Source organism: Lithobates pipiens, unplaced genomic scaffold, assembly GCF_037356315.1.
Source record: "Lithobates pipiens isolate NorthernLeopardFrog02 unplaced genomic scaffold, aLitPip1_a1.2 Scaffold_8, whole genome shotgun sequence".
In the NCBI taxonomy this organism is placed as follows: Eukaryota; Metazoa; Chordata; class Amphibia; order Anura; family Ranidae; genus Lithobates; species Lithobates pipiens.
Genome location: NW_027507903.1, coordinates 663,476,360 through 663,499,454, shown reverse-complemented (window position 1 = coordinate 663,499,454; position 23,095 = coordinate 663,476,360). Strand labels below are relative to the sequence as shown.

At 47.0% G+C, this 23,095-nt stretch overlaps 2 protein-coding genes across 3 annotated transcripts in view; both read right to left on the bottom strand.

Moving 5' to 3' along the window:
- LOC143961855 (C-reactive protein-like) overlaps positions 1-7,630 on the bottom strand; it is a 43,139-nt gene extending 35,509 nt beyond the window's left edge. Inside the window, exon 1 of one of the 2 annotated variants that reach the window (XM_077471191.1) lies at positions 7,518-7,630. In XM_077471191.1, the coding sequence (XP_077327317.1) occupies positions 7,518-7,561 (44 nt within the window). In that variant the 5' untranslated portion in view covers positions 7,562-7,630. Of the gene's footprint in view, positions 1-7,154; positions 7,205-7,517 lie in introns of those variants that run through there. The other variant, XM_077471192.1, reaches the window with a different exon arrangement.
- Positions 7,631-15,826: 8,196 nt separating this feature from the next.
- LOC143961861 (C-reactive protein-like) overlaps positions 15,827-23,095 on the bottom strand; it is a 38,497-nt gene continuing 31,228 nt past the window's right edge. The window contains exon 3 of the mRNA XM_077471197.1: positions 15,827-21,347. Within this exon, the coding sequence (XP_077327323.1) occupies positions 20,749-21,347 (599 nt within the window). The 3' untranslated portion in view covers positions 15,827-20,748. The remainder of the gene's footprint in view (positions 21,348-23,095) is intronic.

The following is a 23,095-nucleotide window of genomic DNA, read 5'->3' as shown; positions in this document are numbered from 1 at the left end:
CCTTCATTGGTATAGGGACTGACGTACAGTCTGCTAATCACTAACACACAACCTGCTTGGTCCACAAAAGTTCTTATAAGGACTGGTAACTTGGTATAGGGTGCTACGGTACATAGGCCTGAGTGCGTTACAGTCTGCTGTTCTGTAAGGACCGCTATCGGTCCACAATACATAGGGTTGCCGTGCACTACTGCTGACCGCTGCCCTATACTGCAGCAGTCCTTCAGCGGTATAGGGACTGACGCACAGTCTGCTAAACACTAACACACAACCTGCTTGGTCCACAAAAGTTCTTATAAGGACTGGTAACTTGGTATAGGGTGCTACGGTACATAGGCCTGAGTGCAGTACAGTCTGCTGTTCTGTAAGGACCGCTATCGGTCCACAATACATAGGGTTGCCGTGCACTACTGCTGACCGCTGCCCTATACTGCAGCAGTCCTTCATTGGTATAGGGACTGACGTACAGTCTGCTAATCACTAACACACAACCTGCTTGTTCCACAAAAGTTCTTATAAGGACTGGTAACTTGGTATAGGGTGCTACGGTACATAGGCTTGAGTGCGGTACAGTCTGCTGTTCTGTAAGGACCGCTATCGGTCCACAATAGATAGGGTTGACGTGCACCACTGCTGACCGCTGCCCTATACTGCAGCAGTCCTTCAGCGGTATAGGGACTGACGTACAGTCTGCTAAACACTAATACACAACCTGCTTGGTCCACAAAAGTTCTTATAAGGACTGGTAACTTGGTATAGGGTGCTACGGTACATAGGCTTGAGTGCGGTACAGTCTGCTGTTCTGTAAGGACCGCTATCGGTCCACAATAGATAGGGTTGACGTGCACCACTGCTGACCGCTGCCCTATACTGCAGCAGTCCTTCAGCGGTATAGGGACTGACGCACAGTCTGCTAAACACTAACACACAACCTGCTTGGTCCACAAAAGTTTTTATAAGGACTGGTAACTTGGTATAGGGTGCTACGGTACATAGGCCTGAGTGCGTTACAGTCTGCTGTTCTGTAAGGACCGCTATCGGTCCACAATACATAGGGTTGCCGTGCACTACTGCTGACCGCTGCCCTATACTGCAGCAGTCCTTCATTGGTATAGGGACTGACGTACAGTCTGCTAATCACTAACACACAACCTGCTTGGTCCACAAAAGTTCTTATAAGGACTGGTAACTTGGTATAGGGTGCTACGGTACATAGGCCTGAGTGCGTTACAGTCTGCTGTTCTGTAAGGACCGCTATCGGTCCACAATACATAGGGTTGCCGTGCACTACTGCTGACCGCTGCCCTATACTGCAGCAGTCCTTCAGCGGTATAGGGACTGACGCACAGTCTGCTAAACACTAACACACAACCTGCTTGGTCCACAAAAGTTCTTATAAGGACTGGTAACTTGGTATAGGGTGCTACGGTACATAGGCTTGAGTGCGGTACAGTCTGCTGTTCTGTAAGGACCGCTATCGGTCCACAATAGATAGGGTTGACGTGCACCACTGCTGACCGCTGCCCTATACTGCAGCAGTCCTTCAGCGGTATAGGGACTGACGTACAGTCTGCTAAACACTAATACACAACCTGCTTGGTCCACAAAAGTTCTTATAAGGACTGGTAACTTGGTATAGGGTGCTACGGTACATAGGCTTGAGTGCGGTACAGTCTGCTGTTCTGTAAGGACCGCTATAGGTCCACAATAGATAGGGTTGACGTGCACCACTGCTGACCGCTCACCTATACTGCAGCAGTCCTTCAGCGGTATAGGGACTAAGAGTTTTGTCACAGGGTCATTTAAAAAATGACATGCAGAGGAAGAGGCAGGCCCTTCCGCAGGGGTGGTAGGGGTAGGGCAGGAGCAACAGGCTTGAGCCAAAGTGGGAAGTTGCAGAAGGTGCGTTCAATTACTTTAAAGGATGCACCAGACTTGGTTGAGTGGCTCGCTCAGCCTTACTCTTCTGCACCCTCCTCATCCTCTCGATCTGCACCCTCTTCTTCACTCTCTGCTATGTGCACCCCCAAAGACACTACCACCAACAACACGACCACCACCACCACCACCACATACCTTCCGCTTGAGTCACTGGAATTATTTTCCGATCCATATCAAGAGGACATTTCTGATGCGCAGCCACTCTTGGTATTGGATCAGGAAGAGGAGGTAGCAACAAGCGCTACTCAGCAGTCTGACGCCAGTACCCAGATCAGCCCAAGGAGGAGGTTGGTCCCCGGTGTTGCTGCCTACTCTACTTATAGCGGTGGGGAAGGTGACGTTGATGATGACGTGTCTAGTGATGTCACGTGGGTGCCCACAAGAGAGGAAGAGGAGGGGAGTTCAGAGGGAGATATGGACCAGCAGATAGGGAGGAGAAGCAGCAATGACTTACATTGCACAGCAGGGACAAAGCAGACTGCAAATGTATCAGGAGCGAGTCATCGACCATGTACGGTCACATCTGGCGCTCCCAGGACACCGGCACATGGCTCCGCAGTGTGGGCTTTTTTTAACGTGTCCGCTGCTGACAATAGCGTTGCCATCTGCAATCTTTGCAGTCAACGCGTTAGTCGCGGTAAGCCCAATACTCACCTAGGGACGACCGCCTTAAGAAGGCACATGAGCAGCCATCACCGAGCCCAGTGGGAGCAACGGAACACACAAAGCCACACTGCAGGCTCTCACCGTCCAGCCTCGTCTTCTACTTCTCCTTCTCCTCTCTCCTCACAATTGTCCTCCACTCCACCTTCCATCACGCCAAGCTCACATTTTTCTGCAAAAAGGCAGGCTTCCGTGGGCCTAATGTTTGAGCGTAAAAAAATGATGACGCCGGATAACCCTCTTGCCCAACGGTTGGCGGCTGGCTTGTCAGAACTCATAGCCCGCCAACTACTGCCATATAAACTGGTGGACTCGGAGGCCTTTCGCAAATTTGTGGCCATTGGAACACCACAATGGAAGGTCCCAGGAAGGAAGTATTTCTCAGAGAAGGGCATCCCAGAGCTATATGGCCATGTTCAGCGGCAAGTGAATGTATCTCTGGCACACAGTGTCGGTGCCAAGATACATCTGACCACAGACACGTGGTCTAGCAAACACGGGCAGGGAAGGTATATCAGTTTTACTGCCCACTGGGTGAACCTTCTGACGGCCGTCAAGCATGTAACCCGTGGCACCCGTGTAGATTTGGTTTTACCGCCACGGATTGCATGCAGGCCTGACTCTTCTTCTCCTCCTCCTACTCCATCCTCCTCCCTCTCCTCCTCAGCTGCCTCCTCCTTTTCCGCTGCTAGCGTCTCTTCCACTGCACCGCCCAAGCTCCCCAGAACCTATTCCACATGCCAGGTGAGACGTTGCCATGCCGTGCTGCGTCTGTTGTGCCTGGAAGCAAAGAGCCACACTGGCCCGGCACTCCTTTCAGCTTTGCGTTCACAGGCAGATGAGTGGCTAACACCGCTCAATTTGACAGTTGGTAAAGTGGTGTGTGACAACGGTGCCAATCTGCTTAGCGCATTGAAACAGGGCAAAATCACGCACGTGCCGTGCATGGCACACGTCTTAAACTTGGTCGTGCAGCGATTCCTTGTCAAATACCCTGGGGTCCAGGACATCTTGCGGCAGGCAAGGAAAATCTCGGCCCATTTCAGAAGATCTTACACGGCCATGGCTCGCCTTGCTGACATTCAGCGGCGACACCATCTGCCGGTCAGACGTCTTATTTGCGATTGCCCGACGCGATGGAACTCAACCTTCTATATGCTTGATAGGCTGCTCCAGCAGAAACGTGCAGTTAACGTCTACCTGTATGAACTCTGCGAAAGAAACGGTTCTGGGGAGCTGGGTTTTTTTTCACCGCGCCAGTGGCTGCTCATGCGCGACACATGCAGACTTCTGCGGCCATTTGAGGAGATCACCAAACTGGTCAGTCGCAGCCATGGCGCCATCAGTGACATGGTACCTTATGCCTTCTTTCTGGAGCGTGCATTGCGTCGTGTCATTGATCAGGCTGTGGAGGAGCAGGAGCGGGAAGATGAGGAAGTCGCAATGCTGGATGAATTCCCAGGGGGGGCTACTCTATCTGAGACAAGTCAACAACAGGAGTCTGATGAGGAGTCAGAGGAGGATGGTGCCGGGGCGGATGAGCAGGAGCAAGAAGAGCATGCTTTAAACCTTTCTGGGATCCCTGTTGTGCGAGGATGGGGAGAGGAGAATGAAGAGGACGACATTATCCTGGATGATGAGCAGGAGCCAGGCCACCACACCGCTTCCACTTTAGTGCAAATGGGGGCCTTCATGCTCCAGTGTTTTAATAGGGACCCCCGTATAAAAAGCATGAGGGTCAAGGACCAGTACTGGGTGGCAACGTACTTAGACCCCCGGTACAAACACAAAATGGCGGAAATGTTACCGCCGTCGCAGAGGGCTGTCAGAATGCAGCACTTCCAGGCCTTGCTTCGAGAAATGCTGCATTCTGCTTTTGCGTGCGCTGGCAGAGGAGCAATTCCCACTCCCAGAGAAGGATTTGCGGGTACCAATCCAACAGCGCCTGCAAGAAGAGGCCGGTTTGAAGATGTGTTGGTGACTTCGGATATGAGGTCATTCTTTCAGCCGACCCATCGACAGGTGTCATCCGGATCCAGCATCAGGGAACGCCTAGACCGTCAGGTGTCCGACTACATTGGGTTAACGGCCGATGTGGACGCTCTGAGGAGTGATGAACCCCTAGACTACTGGGTGGGCAGGCTTGACCTCTGGCCAGAGCTTGCCCAATTTGCAATCGAACTGTTGGCTTGCCCCTCATCCAGTGTCCTGTCCGAAAGGACGTTCAGCGCAGCAGGGGGGATTGTGACCGATAAGCGTACTCGCCTAGCTCACCACAGTGTTAACTACCTCACATTTCTAAAAATGAATGAGGCATGGATCTCGGAGGAATTCAACACATGTGATCAGTAGACCATGTATATGTCTATAAACAATTTTTGGAATCAAGCACACAGACCTTCTTAATTCATTTGGCTCACTTCCCTGACCCAAAAAAGCACACCGTACTATATGCCCCTACCCTCCTCTTTGAAGAGGTTGAGCGGTGTCATATTTCTACTGGGGCTGCTTATTATGAGGGGTTCCCACCATCCCTGTGCTGTGCTGACTTCCTCCTGGGTGTTCTTATTATGAGGGGCTCCCACCATCCCTGTGCTGTGCTGACTTCCTCCTGGGGGTTCTTATTATGAGGGGATCACACCATCCCTGTGCTGTGCTGACTTCCTCCTGGGGCTGCTTACGGTGCTGCTGTCAGCGCTGTATGTCACGGAGCTGCTGTCAGCGCTGTATGTCACGGAGCTGCTGTCAGCGCTGTATGTCACGGAGCTGCTGTCAGCGCTGTATGTCACGGAGCTGCTGTCAGCGCTGTATGTCACGGAGCTGCTGTCAGCGCTGTATGTCACGGAGCTGCTGTCAGCGCTGTATGTCACGGAGCTGCTGTCAGCGCTGTATGTCACGGAGCTGCTGTCAGCGCTGTATGTCACGGAGCTGCTGTCAGCGCTGTATGTCACGGAGCTGCTGTCAGCGCTGTATGTCACGGTGCTGCTGTCAGCGCTGTATGTCACGGAGCTGCTGTCAGCGCTGTATGTCACGGAGCTGCTGTCAGTGCTGTATGTCACGGAGCTGCTGTCAGCGCTGTATGTCACGGAGCTGCTGTCAGCGCTGTATGTCACGGAGCTGCTGTCAGCGCTGTATGTCACGGTGCTGCTGTCAGCGCTGTATGTCACGGAGCTGCTGTCAGCGCTGTATGTCACGGAGCTGCTGTCAGCGCTGTATGTCACGGAGCTGCTGTCAGCGCTGTATGTCACGGAGCTGCTGTCAGCGCTGTATGTCACGGAGCTGCTGTCAGCGCTGTATGTCACGGTGCTGATGTCAGTGCTCTGTATTACGGTGCTGCTGTCAGTGCTCTGTATCTCCTGCACCCTCTTGTTTGCCTACCCTGGTCCCTGACCTTCCCTCTCCTCCATTGCCTTCATTAGCTCCATAGTCCTGAATTGTCAGAACAATTTCCCAAATAAAAAAAAAATGCTTGTAGTTATCGATCCCAAATTCACCTCATACATGTATTATGCTATTGTCCAGGTGGTGGGACTACGTGCTACCCCCTAATAATTACCCCGTGGCCGCAAATTCGACCTAAAGGTTTGCGAAATTCGCCTCCCATTGAAGTCAATGGAGCCCGCGGCGAACGGTCGTTTTCGCGAACGTTTGTGTCCGTTCGCGTTTCGCGTTCGCGAAACGTCCCGTCGGAAGTTCGTCCATCACTATTCTCTAAAAGGGTGGTACTGGGAGGTGGGTAGAAGGTGGGACCAAGGAACGGTGCTCAGAAGTTGGTAGGGGTGGAGAACAGGGGTGACTCAGAAAGGGGCAATTCCTGGCTGCACCTAATCTCTGAGAAAAAAGCCCTGGAGCTAAGTAATTCATATGGAATTTGTTAATGATAACAAGGAAAGCAGTAAAATTGATCCCCTGCAGCCAGCAACAAAAGACCCTCCAACAGTCAGTAACAATAGACCCCCTTGGGCGCGGGGCTTGTGGAACCCAGCTTACCTTAGAGAGCTCTGGAAACTCCTTGTCCAGCTCCCCTGGACAATAGTTCCCCATAGCAACAATGAACCGCCCACAACAAAATTCACCCCCCTCAACAATAGACCCCAAACACACCGGCAAGATGACCACTGCCTTGCTAGAGAAGCTGAGGGTAAAGGTGATGGACTGGCCAAGCATGTCTCCAGACCTAAACCCTATTGATCATCTGTGGGACATCCTCAAACGGAAGGTGGAGGAGCGCAAGGTCTCTAATACCCACCAGCTCTGTGATGTCGTCATGGAGGAGTGGAAGAGGACTACAGTGGTGACCTGTGAAGCTCTGGTGACCTCCATGCCCAAGAAGGTACAGGCAGTGCTGAAAAATAATGGTGGCCACACAATATATTGACACTTTGGGCCCAATTTGGACACTTTTGTTGCCAGCGGTTTAGACATTAATGGCTGTGTATTGAGTTATTTTGAGGGGACAGCAAATTTACACTGTAATACAAGCTGTACACTCACTTTTCACATGAAAAGATAGAAGAAAATATTTACACCAATGTGAGGGATGTACTCACTTTTGTGAGATACTGTATATACTCTGATGTTTCCTATTGCTGGAACTGTTCTATGTAAAAAAAAAAAATAATAATAATAATTTAAAATATTATACTTAAAAAATAATGAATGCACATTTTTTTCCCCACAACAAATATGTGAATTTATCATTTTTTTAAGGTGTATCCAGCCGTGGCCATTAAGAAAGGTCAACAACTGCAGCAGGACGGCAAGACGGAGTTAGGAGGGGGTCCGGACAGAGAGATATTTCTGTATATGTTGACCCCTCCTGATTTCTGACTTCTCTGATCTGCATTCTCACTCCTCTTCAATCACCCCATACACATCCAGTGTAACCCCCCCCTCCATCATTTGTGCGTTACCTTCGATCTCTGAGTTGTCCGTCTGGTTGAATCTTTCTCTGCATTTCCAGCCTCAGCCCCTCTCAGCGCTCAGATCCTCCTAGTAATGGTGGGATGAGAAGACGGTGGGGGTATTATAACATCTGTTCCTTGTCAACAACACCTCCTCCTCCCCGAACCCCCCACATTACACCCCCCCAGGGATCACCATTGCACAATACAAGACACTAAACATCAGGAGCCTCCAAGACCAATACAGGCAATGTCATATAGGAAAGCATTGACCCGTGTCAATGTGAAACCCAAGCCTTCCTTACCAGAACAGATGTGGAACATTCCGTTTTTTTCAACAATGGCTTTTTTTTGCAAACCAAAATTATTTTCGTGTTGCTTATTTGGGAGTGTATGGGCTCTCTGTGCTTCTCTATGCAATGCTGGCAGGAGGGGCCGGCAGGGTGCTATACAGAGCTGCCACAGTACTCTTCTCAAGAGCCCTCAGCCCTGATGGAGGCAGTGAGTTGGCTCTTGAGTTGAGTTATGCAAATATCAAAATGCCTTAAAGCAGGGGTCTCCAACTGGTGGCCCTCCAGCTGTTGAGAATCTATCATCCCTCTGCCTGTGGGAGTCATGCTTGTAACTGTCAACCATGCAATGCCTGATGGGACTTGTAGTTTTGCAACAGCTGGAGCGCTGCCAGATTTAGACCCCTGCCTTAAAGTGTTTCTAAAGCCTCAAGCACCTTCTCTGCTGCAGGATACCCCTAGCCCCCTCTTATTATTACCTGATCCCTATTCTATCCAGCATGTCCATCTTCCTCATTGAGAAGATTGATAGCAGCCATGGGCTCCGGCTCCAATCAATTAACTCCAGTGATGAGGGAGGCAGGGAGGGAGAGTGCTGGCAGGAGGGATAGGGCAGGCAGGCAGGCTGGGGAAGGGGGGTCAGGGAGCAAGTCCCACTGTCTGTGTCAATCGATGCAGCAGCAGGGCTTGGGAGTGAGCCTGCCTGAGTGCCCCTATGGGAATCGGTTTCCTATTGGGGCACAGCAAGAGAGGAGGAGCCAGGAGTTCTGGCGGGGGACCAAAGAAGAGGAGCCATTGGCTTCTGTCTCTCACTCAACTCCAGTAACGAGGGGTTGGTGGGGCGGAGCCCAGCCCCGCTGTCTGTGTCAGTGGATGCAGCAGGGGGGCTCAGGAGCAAGCCCACATGTGTGCCCGCATGGGAATTAATCTCCTCCTGGGGGGCACCAGCAAAAGAGGAGGAGCCAGGAGCATTGGCAGGAGACTCGAGAAGAGGATCCATTAGCTTCCGCTCCTGTCAATCAACTCAGGTGATGAGGGATCACGCGCGGGGGGGGGGCTGTGACAAGCTCCATCGCCTGTGTCAATGGACGCAGCAGCGGGGCTTGGGAGGAAGCCCGCATGGAAATTTCCTGTTGGTGGCACCAGCAAGAGAGGAGAAGCCAGGAGCACCGGCGGGGGGGACTAGCCTGAACGTAGTCCCATCGTAACTAAATAACGTCATCACGTTCTGAACAATCGAATTTTCCGACAACTTCGTCCAACCGTGTGTATGCAACAGTTTCGGACAAAATCCGTCGGACAAAATCCGACGGCTTTGGTTGTCGGAATCTCCGACCGTGTGTACAAGGGCAAAGTCCTCACAAGTAAGAGACTATAGTTGTAATTCTAGTCCCCAAAAAATGCAGAAAACAAGGAAATCAGTCTTTCTTAGAAGCTTGATGAAACTTCCAAATGTTGCCAATATCGCTTCTTGAACGGAAAAAAGTTGGACTCTTGCCGCAATGGATGGACTCCAAACAGAGGGAGTCGTTAGCGCTGGCAGAAACCAACCCTCTGCAGGGATTCCAGGTGCACACTCCGCTCTCACACACCGCGGGGGGCGTCAACACGTGTATACCTTCCGAGGATTTCTGACGCGGGCCGATGGTTTCCGGAACCAGCCGATTAGCCTTCCTCCCTCTCAGTTTACACTAGGAAGATGGACAGGATGGCCGTCCAATGGCTACTAATTTCCGGAGTTTGGAGAGCTCTCCTATGGGCAGACATGTGCGGAGGTTCCTCAATATGCAAACCTGTGGTAAAACATAAGGCGCTCGGGCTGCCCGGCCACGAGCGAAAGGGAAAGGGGGAAAAAAGACGGGCTCCGATCGTGAACGTACCGTTAAACAATCAGCAAATTTATTTAGTTAAAAATACAGCAGACCAGAGGTATGAACCATTGTGGCCAAATTACAACAAATACTATAAGTAAGACAAGAAAAAATGAATAAATAAAAAAAACGGTTATATTAAGAACAAATATACACCCGTGCTGGGGGATACTCTAAACGTGGTGGTATCAGAATAAACAGCCCGACATGTTTCGTAAATACCTTACGTCCTCCTGGGGCAAGAGACTTGTTCCGCAACCCACTGTCAATCCCTAATGTTATATAGTAGGTGAGGTTGAAAAAAGACACAAGTCCATCAAGTCCAACCTATGTGTGTGATTACATGTCAGTATTACATTGTATATCTCTGTATGTTGTGGTCGTTCAGGTGCTTATCTAATAGTTTTTTGAAACTATTGATGCCCCCCCCCCCCCGCTGAGACCACCGCCTGTGGAAGGGAATTCCACATCCTTGCCACTCTTACAGTAAAGAACCCTCTACGTAGTTTAAGGTTTAACCTCTTTTCTTCTAATTTTAATGAGTGGCCACAAGTCTTATTAAACTCCCTTCAGTGAAAAAGTTTTATCCCTATTGTGGGGTCACCAGTACGGTATTTGTATATTGAAATCATATCCCCTCTCAAGCGTCTCTTCTCCAGAGAATAAGTTCAGAGCTCACAACCTTTCCTCATAACTAATATCCTCCAGACCCTTTATTAGCTTTGTTGCCCTTCTTTATACTCACTCCATTTCCAGTACATCCTTCCTGAGGACTGGTGCCCAGAACTGGTGACAGTATACTCCAGGTGCGGCCGGACCAGAGTCTTGTAGAGCGGGAGAATTATCATTTTATCTCTGGAGTTGATCCCCTTTTTAATGGCAATATTCTGTTTGCTTTGTTAGCAGCAGCTTGGCATTGCTGAGCCCATCATCTACTAGGACCCCCAGGTCCTTTTCCATCCTAGATCCCCCCAGAGGTTCTCTCCCCAGTCTATAGATTGCATTCAGATTTTTGCCACCCAAATGCATTATTTTACATTTTTCCACATGAATCCTCATTTGCCATGTTGTTGCCCACCCCATTCGTTTGTTCAGATCTACTTGCAAGGTTTCCACATCCTGCGGAAAAGTTATTGTCATGCTTAGCTTAGTATTGTCCGCAAATACAGAGATTGAACTGTTTACCCCATCCCCATCCTCCAGGTCCTTTATTAACAAATGAAATAGGATTGGTCACAAGGACCCCACTTTCCATCCCTGGCCATTCTGAGTACTTCCCATTTATCACTACCCTCTTGGGATTTTATTTTTGCTCTCCTCCGTTATGTGTCTTTCGTGTTCTATCTTAGCCGCCATAATTTTACCCTTACATTTTTTGTTGCATTCTTTGTAAAGTTTGAATACTGATGATGATCCCTCAGCCTTGTATTTTTTGAAGGCCTTCTCCTTTGCTTTTATATGTATTTTTTCATTGGAGTTAAACCATCCAGGACTTTTATTCGCTATTTTAAATTTATTTCCCAAAGTGATGCACTGGCTAATGCCCTTATTTAATATACTCTTAAAGCAAACCCATCTCTCCTCTGCGTTCTTTATTCCTAAGATTTTATCCCAATTAATATCATCTTCTAGCAAGGTTCGCAGTTTCGGGAAGTTGGCTCTTTTGAAATTCAGTGTCTTTGTATTCCCCTTATGTTTCCTATTTGTGTGATTTATACTGAAGCCAATTGACCTGTGATCACTGTTTCCAAAATTGCTCCGTATTTCCACATCCATAATCAGGTCTGTTCTATTATTGCTTCCAATTTCAGGGGTTGGTTTTTTGTTTAAATAATATTTTTCCCAAATTGAGTATTTTTTTTTTCTATAACAGATTTTCCCTAAAAGGAAAACTAATCCTAGCAGTGGCGGCCCATTCATTAGGGGCACATGGGCGCCACCTCCCCTATCAATGCGTCCGGCTCCCTAATCTACATGCAGGGCGCCGGATGCATGGATTGCATTTTTTTGGGTTTTTTTTAAGCACATGATTAGAGCCAGAGGCTCTAATAGGCTTCAAAAAAGGGTGGTCTTGGGGAGCAGAACATTGTGTCTGAAGCCCATCCAGTTTTGTGACAATAGCGAATGAATAGTACTCAGTAATCAGTGCTGTCTATCAGTGCCATCTATTAGTACCTATCAGTGCTGTCTATAAGTGCCCATCAGTGCTGCCTGTCAGTTCTATATAGCCCAAATATATAAGGGCAATCACAGTTGTTCCAATAGTGTAAACAAGATGAGTGTCTTACTGTTATTGACAATCAGAGCCGGTTCGGACTGAGGAAAAACGACTTGCAGCTTTGGGGGCTATTTGAGGCAACTTGCATTGCCGCTGCTGTCATGTGCAGGTCACCTGAGGCAGTCTCTGCTGCAGAAAAGTGCTTGACATTTTTAGAATGTCATATGTTGTATGGATATGTTGTGCTGGTTCCACTGGGTTTGCACACCAAATTGTGGGTTCCTAGCACCAAGTGGTCCCGATATATACCAGGCCCCAAAGTCGGTCACTTGTGTCCATCTGCAGCAATGTCATTTCGGGAACCCTGTGGGTTGAGAGACCCCAAATTTTGGCTGCAGCTAGGGAGCATCTAGGAACCCTTAACTACAGAGTTTGAAGTTCGGGGTCCTTTGGCTGCAAATGGGCACAGTGAGGCATGCAAATGGGTAAAATGAGGCATGCAAATGGGCATTGTTGACCCTCTTTTCCACATAGCCCTTGTACACATGGTCGGAGATTCCATCGGAATGTGTCTGATCGGAGCGTTTTGTCGGATATTCCGACTGTGTGTGGTCTGCATCAGACTGTTTCCGTCTGAATATCCATTGGACCAAATTTTCCAACTTACTGGAAATATTTTCTGACAAACTGCTCCGATCGGACATACCCCGATTATGTGTAGCCTACTCCGACGGACAAAGTGCCACGCATGCTCAGATCAAATTCCTAGACCAAAGCTATTGGCTACTAGCCTGAACGTAGTCCCGTCGTAACAAAACAACATCATCACGTTATGTACAATCGGATTTTCTGACAATTTTGTCCGACAGTGTGTATGCAACAGTTTCTGACAAAATCCGTTGGATATCAGAATGTCCAACCATGTATACAAGGGCTTACAGTAGCTGAGTATTTCTCACCCTAGGCTTATACTCGAGTCAATACGTTTTCCCGTTTTTTTGTGGTAAAATTAGGTGCCTCGGCTTATATTCGGGTTGGCTTATACACGAGAAATATACGGTATATAAACTAAAATTTCCTAAATATTGCGCCAAAAGATACACACACTTCTCTTCCTCTTACCAGAACCTCCCCTTTACTCCCCACAAGGGTGGGGGCTAAGGAGTGGATACTTGAGCTTTCCACATCTGGTTTATCTTAAAACATAGACTGCCTATTCATCTGACAGGAAATTAATGAGAAGCAACTAGATCTTCTTTCAAACAAAATATCAGTTACATAGAAAAATGTCTTTAAAAACATATTTAAGATTTACAATATCCGTCAAAATCCCGACAGTTTCTAGATAGTTGTGAACCCAGTTCACCATCTGGAGGTTATTAACTCAAAGTCTGCCATTCATACAATTAATTACAGGGAATTCATACTCTGAATAAATTATAATAAAGCCAAATAAAATTTTAGATAATAAAGCGGGAGTCCGCCGGGAGTCCGCATTTTTTTTTTTTTTTTTAAAGCCAGCAGCTACAAATACTGCAGCTGCTGACTTTTAAAATAGTGACACTTACCTGTCCAGCGCGCCCGCGATGTCGGCACCCGAAGCAGATCTCTCGATCGTCATTCGGGTGCTGCCGCCGCCATCTTGGGTGTGGGAATCAGGAAGTGGAGCCTTTTGGCTTCATTTCCCGGTTCCCTACTGCGCATGCGCGAGTCGCGCTGCGCAAAAAGGATGGACCCGCTGCCTCTGGGATCTTTGTGTTTCCCAGCAGGCAGCGGGGGACTTTCAGAAAGGGGCGTAATCTACGCCCCTTTCCGCAGAGAGCCATCCCGGAAGTGGGTGCAGATACCTGTACTGTACAGGTATCTGCACCCCCCTCCCCCCTGAAAGGTGCCAATTGTGGCGCCGGAGGGGGGGAGGATTCCAATGAGCGGAAGGTCCACTTTAGGGTGGACCTCCGCTTTAAGAATATAACACAATGCAATCAGTATTCACAAATTATTAATATGTAAAGACCTCTTGGATGACCCCGTGCAGGCGCGTCTCCAAGTGGGACTAGTGCTCAGAGTGACAATTCCTTGACACTGGGCACCTTCCCACTTCCAGCATGCTGCACTAAGCACACTAATGCAAGGTTAGCAAACACAACACAGTACATTCGCTCAAGAGCTCCCCCCGAGGTATGATGTGGTCCTTTGTTACTGTAACTGAACACAAGGCCTCTCAGTGAAAGTTGTAGTCTCTGGTCTTCTGTCTTATGCTAGCTATTATACTGCAGTGTTTGTAATCCAAGGGTTTAACAAGCAAAGAAGTAACATAAGCTGATGGTTAAGAACAGTTCCTACGGTGCACACGCACTTATAACTGCCTCCGGTATAGTTATCTCTGAAATGCCACAGTGTCAGCTCTTAAGAAAGTATAGGCTTGAGGCCTGCTTGAAAATGGTCTGTTTGAATGAGACCCCTCTGCGGAACTGCAGGTTTCAGCAACACCGTGGTATGAGTCTAAGTGTGTTTAAGTGCGTTAAATAACTTCTGGGCGTCCGTCCTCTCACCACACCAGGCCTGGAAATCTGGGAACCTCCGCTCCGTTTGTCTCAGTCGTGCTGCCAGCCAGCACTGTCACGCTGCTCCACTCTGCAACAAGATCGGGACCCTCGCTTGGCTCCATCAGGGGTTCTGGATACTCTGACCCGATCACACTGCTTCTTCAGCACACTAAGGTAAGGCAGAGTCTGTGGTTGCTGTTCGCTCCGCAAGGTGTAGGCCACACTCTCTGGAACAATCCTGCACAGATCCTCACAGGCAGCCCACGTGTCCAGGAGAGAGAGAATATGGCCACGCTGGGCCTTTTATTACCTACCCAGCATGCAGTTCAGCCACTCAGTGTTCATGGGTAAGTGAGTGGGCATTGTGGGTAGGTGAGTCCTCACAAAGTAAATAAATGAATCACTTCCTGCTTAACTAACAGGTGAAAACTAAACAAGTATTTACAAGTGTACCACTGGAGGGAGCCAAATACCAATTTATAGCATTGTCCATTACTTAACATCATATGGAAAAAATACCAGCACTACATAAATAATCTATTGGCTGCTCACTGTAGGATGTAGTTAAAGAATATCTAAAGCCAAAACATTTTTTTTTTAGAGTAAAGGTAACAACCATTGTTAGGTTTGTTTTGCTTTCTGGATATTCACACTCTCTATTTGTGTTGGCCAATGTCAGTGTGGCTGAAAGTAAGGGTCAATTCAATCTTCTTCAATCTTCTTTCAAGAAGGTGCTAGAAAGAGAGGAGGAGAGCACACCCAGTTGTGAGACAATAGTGAATTATTATTTGCTATTCTCTTCCTGATTCTCCTCCCAGCCCAATCAGGAAGGGGGTCCTGAGACCCAATAGGCCAGGAAGTCTCAGGACCCACTTCCTGTTTGGGCGTGAGGAGAAGCAACGGCCCCGGCTCTTCCGTGGGGTGTGGAGCAGCATCGTTATGGTAAGGCCACTGATCGCTGCCTTCCATCTCACACAGGGGGGGGTACGGGACTGATCGCCACCGGCCGTCTACGATGCGGGGGGGCAATGATCGCCGCTGTCTGTCTCCCGCGGGGGGGGGGCTAAGGTTTACTTACCCCCCCAAAATATTAAGCACCAGCCCCCACTGTTTTTAACGCTATTTTGTTTTAATTAAATGTATTTGGTATAGTGGCAGCTAGCGATATTTTGAAGTGTGATATTACCATATGTAAATACATGTGGTGGACCGATCTTCTGTATATTGACTCTGAGTAAAGTGTAACAATTGGAACATTTTTTTTAAGAATGGCAAATAGAACACCTCCCAAGTAAACCTGAATTGTTGCCAACATCCCAAATATTCTAGACAAAAAATAAATAAAAAAATAAGGTACTCCCCAATACAAAGGGACAAGGGCAACTCAAAGATGTACAGTATATATTCAGTTATAAAGTTTTATTAATAATCTACATTGCTAAAACAAGTGCATACATCACCATGAAAAAACATATCCAATACACATTAAAATAGGACTATAAGTAAGGCTGGATATAGTATGGATGTTCTCCTGGTACTGTTCCCGACACGTTTCAGGAACAGCGAAGAATCCTTTCTTCAGTGGAATTCCATGGAGAAAATCATGAATTAGCAATACTCTATAATAGAACATAAAACACATTTAGGACCATGAAACAGAGATATGAAATGGGAAAATTATCGATGAATGATATAGCACGCTGATGTTGGTAGGGTTGCCATCAAAATTTAGTTGTCAGGCGATAGTTGCCTTGGCCAATTGTTTGGAGATCAATTGATTTCCCCCTAATTATTATTACTATTATTATACAGGATTTATATAGCGCCAACAGTTTGCGCAGCGCTTTACAACGTGAGGGCAGACAGTACACTTACAATACAAATCAATGCAGGAGGGACTAGAGGGCCCTGCTCATTAGAGCTTACAATCTAGAAACACATTTAGGACCATGAAACAGAGATATGAAATGGGAAAATTATCTGAAGTACACAACATACCAGTCAAATAGCCCACACCTCACTTGTTATGAATAAAATTGGAAATACTGATGTAGCACCCTGATGTTAGGTAGGGTTGCCATCAAAATTTAGTTGCCAGGCGATAGTTGCCTTGGCCAATTGTTTGGAGATCAATTGATTTCCCCCTAACTCTGTAATTGCTGCACTTCTCTCTTCTGTCACTAGGTGGCATTATAGCTGGAGACATTGGATAAGACAAGGGCAAAGCAAGGACAGATTATGAATAAATGGGGTGTCTCCACCAATGGTTAGGGACTTTCTTTGGTCCCTTGACCTCCTGGGAGTGCCTATTTATTGGGGTGGATTCAGGTGATCAGGGTTCTGTGCACCTGGATGGCTGTCTGGGTGGACATGTGTTATATTGGCCCAGGCTGCTAGTCCAGAGACCTAAGGCCTATCCCGGGGGACATCTGGCTGTTAGGTTGTCTGAGGACCTATCCAGAAGCAGGAAAATCAGTGTAGGGTTGGGAATGCGGGCTTGTAGTCCAACCAGTAGTAACAATTCCATCGGCCAGGGAACCAGTGGTGGTCGGAGGTAAAGGGGAAGCTGTCGCCACTAATGGACCACCCACCTTGCTACCAGAGACCACCATGAGTAAGTTGAGGCCAGTACCAGAGCAGTCTTCTCACCAGCCGGGGACGGTGAAGAAGTGCGAAAACGTCAGCAAGTGCCAAGTCAGGGACCCAGTGGGACAGCAGAGGTGATGCTTGCGGAGAATCAGTGAGTGCCAATGCAGGGACCTAACATGTCAGCGGGGAGGACGCTTAAGGAGTATCTGTGAGTGCCAAGCCAGGGACCCAGCAGGGAAGCGGGGGTGACGCTTGAGGAAGATACTGAGTGCTACCAGTGAAAGAGCTCAAGGAATCCAGTGGCTGGTGGATCTGAAGTCTAGTGAGAGAGACTGGGAGCTCGTTGAGTGAAGACTCACAGTGAGTGATGGTGGGGTAAAGAGAACTGTTCGTGTTGCAAATAGTTGACTTCAATTGCTGTTAGTAACTGTTATAAGGTTGTTGCCAGAAATATTGTTAATATTAAAAGAAAAAAGAAAATCCTTTTGAAATCTTTTACAATTTTCCTTTAGTTGAGCTATGAGACCCTCCATTCCCTTCACCAGTCATTGGCAACTCTCGTTGTTGAACCAAAGAACTCATTAACACACAGAGAGATGTTAAAGGTGCCAAGTGCCCATCATCACAATCAATAATTATCCCCAAAATATTTCTAAAAAAAATTTGTATTCATTGATTTTGCTGCACTACACTTTTTAAGTTTTCAATGTTTTATGATGTAAAACTAATCAATATATATATTTTTTTAAATATTTGGGGATAATTATTTACCATAAAGTTAGACATTTGGCACCTTCAACCCATTTGCTTTCACGACTAATGTTTTTCATATATGAGTAGCAGTCCCATACATCCCCTCCATGTTTCCCAGGCTCCACACTCCCATCGGTGGACCTAGGACAAGCATGGTGGTGGGTGCCTCCAGGTATGAGGGGGGTTGGAGGAGACCAACGAAGGTTCATTCATTGATATCCCCCTTCTGGATCCGTCACTTTCCCTGGCCACTGTGGTCAGCTCTTTCCACGCTGAGCTAATCAAAACGACCACATCTGAACGTCAGGTGGCTTTGTGTGCCATTGAGAAGGTGATGAGCTACAACTGATTGAGTTTACAAGTCATTTTTAGGAGGGGGGTGACCTTCTTTCCAACTTAATGATTCTGTTTTTGATTTACTTTTTTTTTCCTTGACACGTTGGTGTTACATCATTCAAGTTGCACTGAATAAAAACAGCTGGATAAAACAAAAGACGTGTCTGTCTTCATTTCAGGCTGCAAAGCAACAAAATGTATTATTTTAAAGGGGTAAAATGTATTTATATACCCACTGTAGCAATAAAACATGACTGGTCCTCTTTATTGAGACATCTGCCATCTGTTAGACCCCAGATCTCTAACCTGCCCTTAAAAAAGCATCTGATCAAACCAAAATCAGTTTGTAACAGATGCTTTCCCAATCCAAAAAAATGTATTGGTCTCTCAGACCAGTGGTCTCCAAACTGTGGCCTGGGGGCCAGATTTAGCCCTTTGCTTGCTTTTATCTGGCCCCTGGGGCCCTGTTTCGTTCACTGACACCAACAAAGGGGCACAGTTCCTCCCAATTAAACCAACAACGGGGCCCAATAAGACTAATGCTGGGGGACCATTCCTCTCAGTGACACCAAGATGGGGCACAGTTCATCCCAATGACACCAACGATGGGGAACAATTCCTCCCAATTACACCAATGATGGGGCACAATTCCTCCCAATGATGGGGGAAATTTCCTCCCAATGACACCAATGATAGGGGACCATTCCTCTCAGTGACACCAAGATGGGGCACAGTTCATCCCATTGACATCAACAATGGGGCACAATTCTTTGCAATGACACCAATGATGGGGCACAATTCCCCCCAATGACACCAAGATGGGCACAATTCTGCCCAATGACACCAATAAAGGGGAACCACTCCTCTCAATGACTCCAATGATGGGGCAAAATTCTGCCCAATGACACCAATGATGGGGGACTACTCCTCTCAATGACACCAATGATGGGGCACAGTTCAACCGAATGACACCAACAATGGGGAACAATTCCTCCCAATTACACCAACAATGGGGCACAATTCCTCCCAATGATGGCAAAAATTCCTCCCAATGATGCCAATGATGGGGCATAATTCCTCTCCATGACACCAAAGATGGGACCAATGCTGGGGCATTTTCTACTCCCGATGGCCTCATTCTGGCCGCCCTAAAATCTGAAGGACAGTAAACTTTGAATAGAAAGTTTGGAGACCTGGTCTTAGACCATAGAGATGATTGGGATGTTCAGCTCTATGGTAAGCCAGCAGAACCACCGGCTTCAGTCCTGGGTTCTGCGGTGGGACAGGAGAACCAGAAGAGGCACTGGAAGGTGTGGGGAAGGGGATGGATGACACCTCCCGCTGCCTGTAAAATTATCCAGCAGCTAATCAGCCACTAGGATTGCTTTTACATTGTAGAGCATTGCCAGCTCTAAAAAAGGTACTGAAGTCATAACCACAGCCATGGCCCTGGTATAACCACTCAAACTGCCACGAAGTACCAGAATGTCGTTTGGCAGAAAGTGGCAAAAACAAAAACACAAAGGTTTTACTTGCAGCAAAAGGGTTACAATTCCTACATGTTATTTATTTTGTGGTTCCGTATTTACTAGAAGGATGGTGCAACACACTTAAGAAAATATATCCCAATATACGGTTGAGTAAATAAGAAATCTTTTTAATGAAATTCAAAACCAGCAGTTGGGGCATCTTAAAAATAGAGAAATTACTTCCTCCCCCAGACTTTGACACAAGCTTCCTTGCACCCTAAACTCAGTCCACCCTGAACCTAAATGCTTGATGGTCCCCGGGGGCCCTGTGCGGTCCTGCCAACACTGACTCTGTCTCTCCCTCTCTGCCCCCTTCTCTCTAGCCCGTTCCTTTTTCTCACTGTGCCTTCCCCTTCTTTACCTCCTCCTAGCTTATGGCTACATTCTGTCTAACTGTATTCTCTGTGCCATGAACAAGGTCAGTCGGACGACTATCCCGTTTGCCCTGCATTCTCCTCTGTCCCTACCATGATGGTTATATGTTTTGGGTTGCTGATGGTGGGGGGGTTTTCCCCTTCCTAACTGGCTGTTTTTCTATCGAATGCACCGGTATGTTTCCTTGTTCCAATGTAAAGTACGCTAGTAATGAGCTTAGCGTTTTGTGAACACAGTGCTGTGAACACCATGCTCTTTCTTTTTGTACTTAACGTTCTGTGCCGTGCTCGCGGTCATGAATACTTCTGTTTGTGTTCTTTACTTTTGTATTACTCACAATAAAAAATTTGAAACCAAAAACAGAGAAATTGATTTACTAAAGGCAAACAGGTGGTATTGTTTGCAAGAGAATTTTCACTTAATTTAGTCAATGTGGTGACAATCCACTTTGCTATGAATACTCAATCACATGCCAGGCCAACACCCGTGTTTTTCTTGAAGATGATTGGATGACGGAAGTGAGCAGAGCTTCACCTATGAGTTTTCCCTTGACCCAGAGTTGGACCACTCCAGTGTCGGAGTTCCGGGACACACAGATGTGTTCCAAACAAAGTGATAGATGTCAGCAGAGATGCACCTCATACACTAAGGAAGATTGCCTTGCAACATAAACAGCTTATTCGCCTTTAGTATATCAACCTCAAGGTGTGTATTATAAGCTGATAGGCTGACATTACAGTTTGGGCTGGATAAGAACTTCCCCTTTGATTTCATAGACTAGAGACTTCCAATTAATGACATTTCCATTGAAGTCACCATAAAGGGCTTTCTGTACATCTTCGGAAGTCAGGATATAATCACACATGTGAACATCACTTATTTCACCAAGAAATGACTGCACAGATTCAAACCCTCCACCAATAGAGTCTTGCTCCTGTCCCAGAACAATGCTTGCTTCGGGTGCAATAGAAGACCCTTTCATTGAGGCTTTTCTTGGGTAGAGCTTTCCATTGACCCAAAGCTGGATCAATCCAGTATCGGAATCCCAGGTCACACAGATGTGCCTCCAGTCCAAAGTCTCTGAGTCCGTTTTAAAATTAGTGTCTGCCTGGTTGATATGCATAGAAAAAGTATTTGGAGGCTGAAAGAAGATGAGAAAGGCGTTGTCCTTCCCGGGAGTAGCGAGAGAGAAGGTACTATAATAACGGGAAAGGTCGGTATAAGAACGTAAACAGACGCTGACTTTCTTCAAAGGTTTTGTAATTGTAGGTCTTAGAATGACATGAGCCGTGTTGGTTTCTTTGGGGAAGACGAAGACTTTGCGCTCCATGTCTAAGGAAAAAAACAGACAAAGATCATTACGAATATGTATCAAAGCTTTACACGCTGAATAATGAAATCAGAATTTATTTAAAGGTATAAAAATCATAACTAAATAACAATTGGATACATTCATATATCTCAGGATAGAAGGTTAGATTTAGGTTAGGACTCAATAATTCGTCACTAAGAATCATCTTTTCAATTTTTTTCAGTTGTTGTTACTCCATGAGAACGTCGATTCCTTGTCATGTGATTCTTCTGTTATAATTGTCATTGTCACCTCTCATTGTTGTTGTTCATGACAAATAATTCATAACTTTTTTTAGAGTTATTCTGTACCAGGCTTTGGAGGAGTTTATGTATATATAGTGAAGATAGCATACTTACATAAATTGTTAGGCTGGACAAGAACGTCTCCTTTCACTTGGTAGAGTAGACACTTCCAATTAATTACAACCTTCTGAATGTCTTCTGGTGTTAGGACATAATCTCACGGACATCACTTATTTCACCAACCAATGACTGCTAAGGCTCCATGCACACTGGTGTAAAAAAAGTTGCTTCTACAGGAGGTTTGTGTTCTGCCTCTAGAAGCAGCTCAATGGTTATTCTTTGGGTCCATCCACATTAGGACAATTACAGTCATATTTTCAGCTCAACGTTTAGAGGCAGGAAAAAATAAAACCTCTGGTTCGTGTCTCTGATAGGAGCTTACTTGAAGAAAAAAATGTAAAACTCTCCTAAACTCGTTCAAACTTTGTACAAAAAAGCTCTATGTTGAGCGTTTTTTACTGTGAAGAGAGCAGATGTTTTTTTTAAGCCCAATGTGCATAGAGCCTTAAGCCTTGTACACACGGTCAGAGAATCCGTCGGAATGCGTCTTATCGGACCGTATCGTCGGATAATCCGACTGTGTGTGGTATGCATCGGACTGATTCCGTCCGAATCTCCGTTGGACCCAATTTTCCAACATGTTGGAAATATTTTCCGACCAACTGGTTTGATCGGACATACTCTGATCATGTGTAGAGAATTTTGATCGGACCAAGTGCCATGCATGCTCAGATCAAATTCCTACATCAAAGCTATTGGCTACTAGTCCCATCGTAATGAAATTACGTCATCACGTTCTGAATGATCAGATTTTTCGACAACTTAGTCCGACCGTGTGTATGCAACAGTTTCGGACAAGATCCGACGGGCAAAATTTGACGGATTTGGTTGGCAGAATGTCCGACCATGTGTACACATTCTAAGAGTCAAATCTTTCACCAGAAGAGTCTTGGCCCTGCCACCGAACAATGCTGGTTTCTGCTGTGACAGAAGATCCAGTGGCACCTTCCCCCACCCCCCTTGGGAGACAAATGGGAATTGGACGTGGTGCAGGCTCCTGGAAGCTGCCCCTGGCCCCCTTTGCCTACACTAGCCCTCCCTCCCTTGCAGACGGGTCGGACACCATCCATGTCGTTACCTTAGAAGGTGGTGCTGGTGATCTAGGGTAGGGCTCCTGAAAAATGCTGCTCCACCTGCTGCAGCTTGCCATGACACCAGGCCGTTGCTTCTCCTTCCGGCCGAATAGAAAGTGGGTCCTAAGACTCCCTGGCCAATCGTGTTTCATGACCCCATTCCTGATTGGCCGGGAGGAGAACCAGGAAGACAATTGTGAATACTAATTTGCTATTTTCACACAACTGGGTGGACTCAGGGTGCAGTGCTCTGCCCCGTGCCCATCCTTTTTTGAAGCTAATTAGAACCTC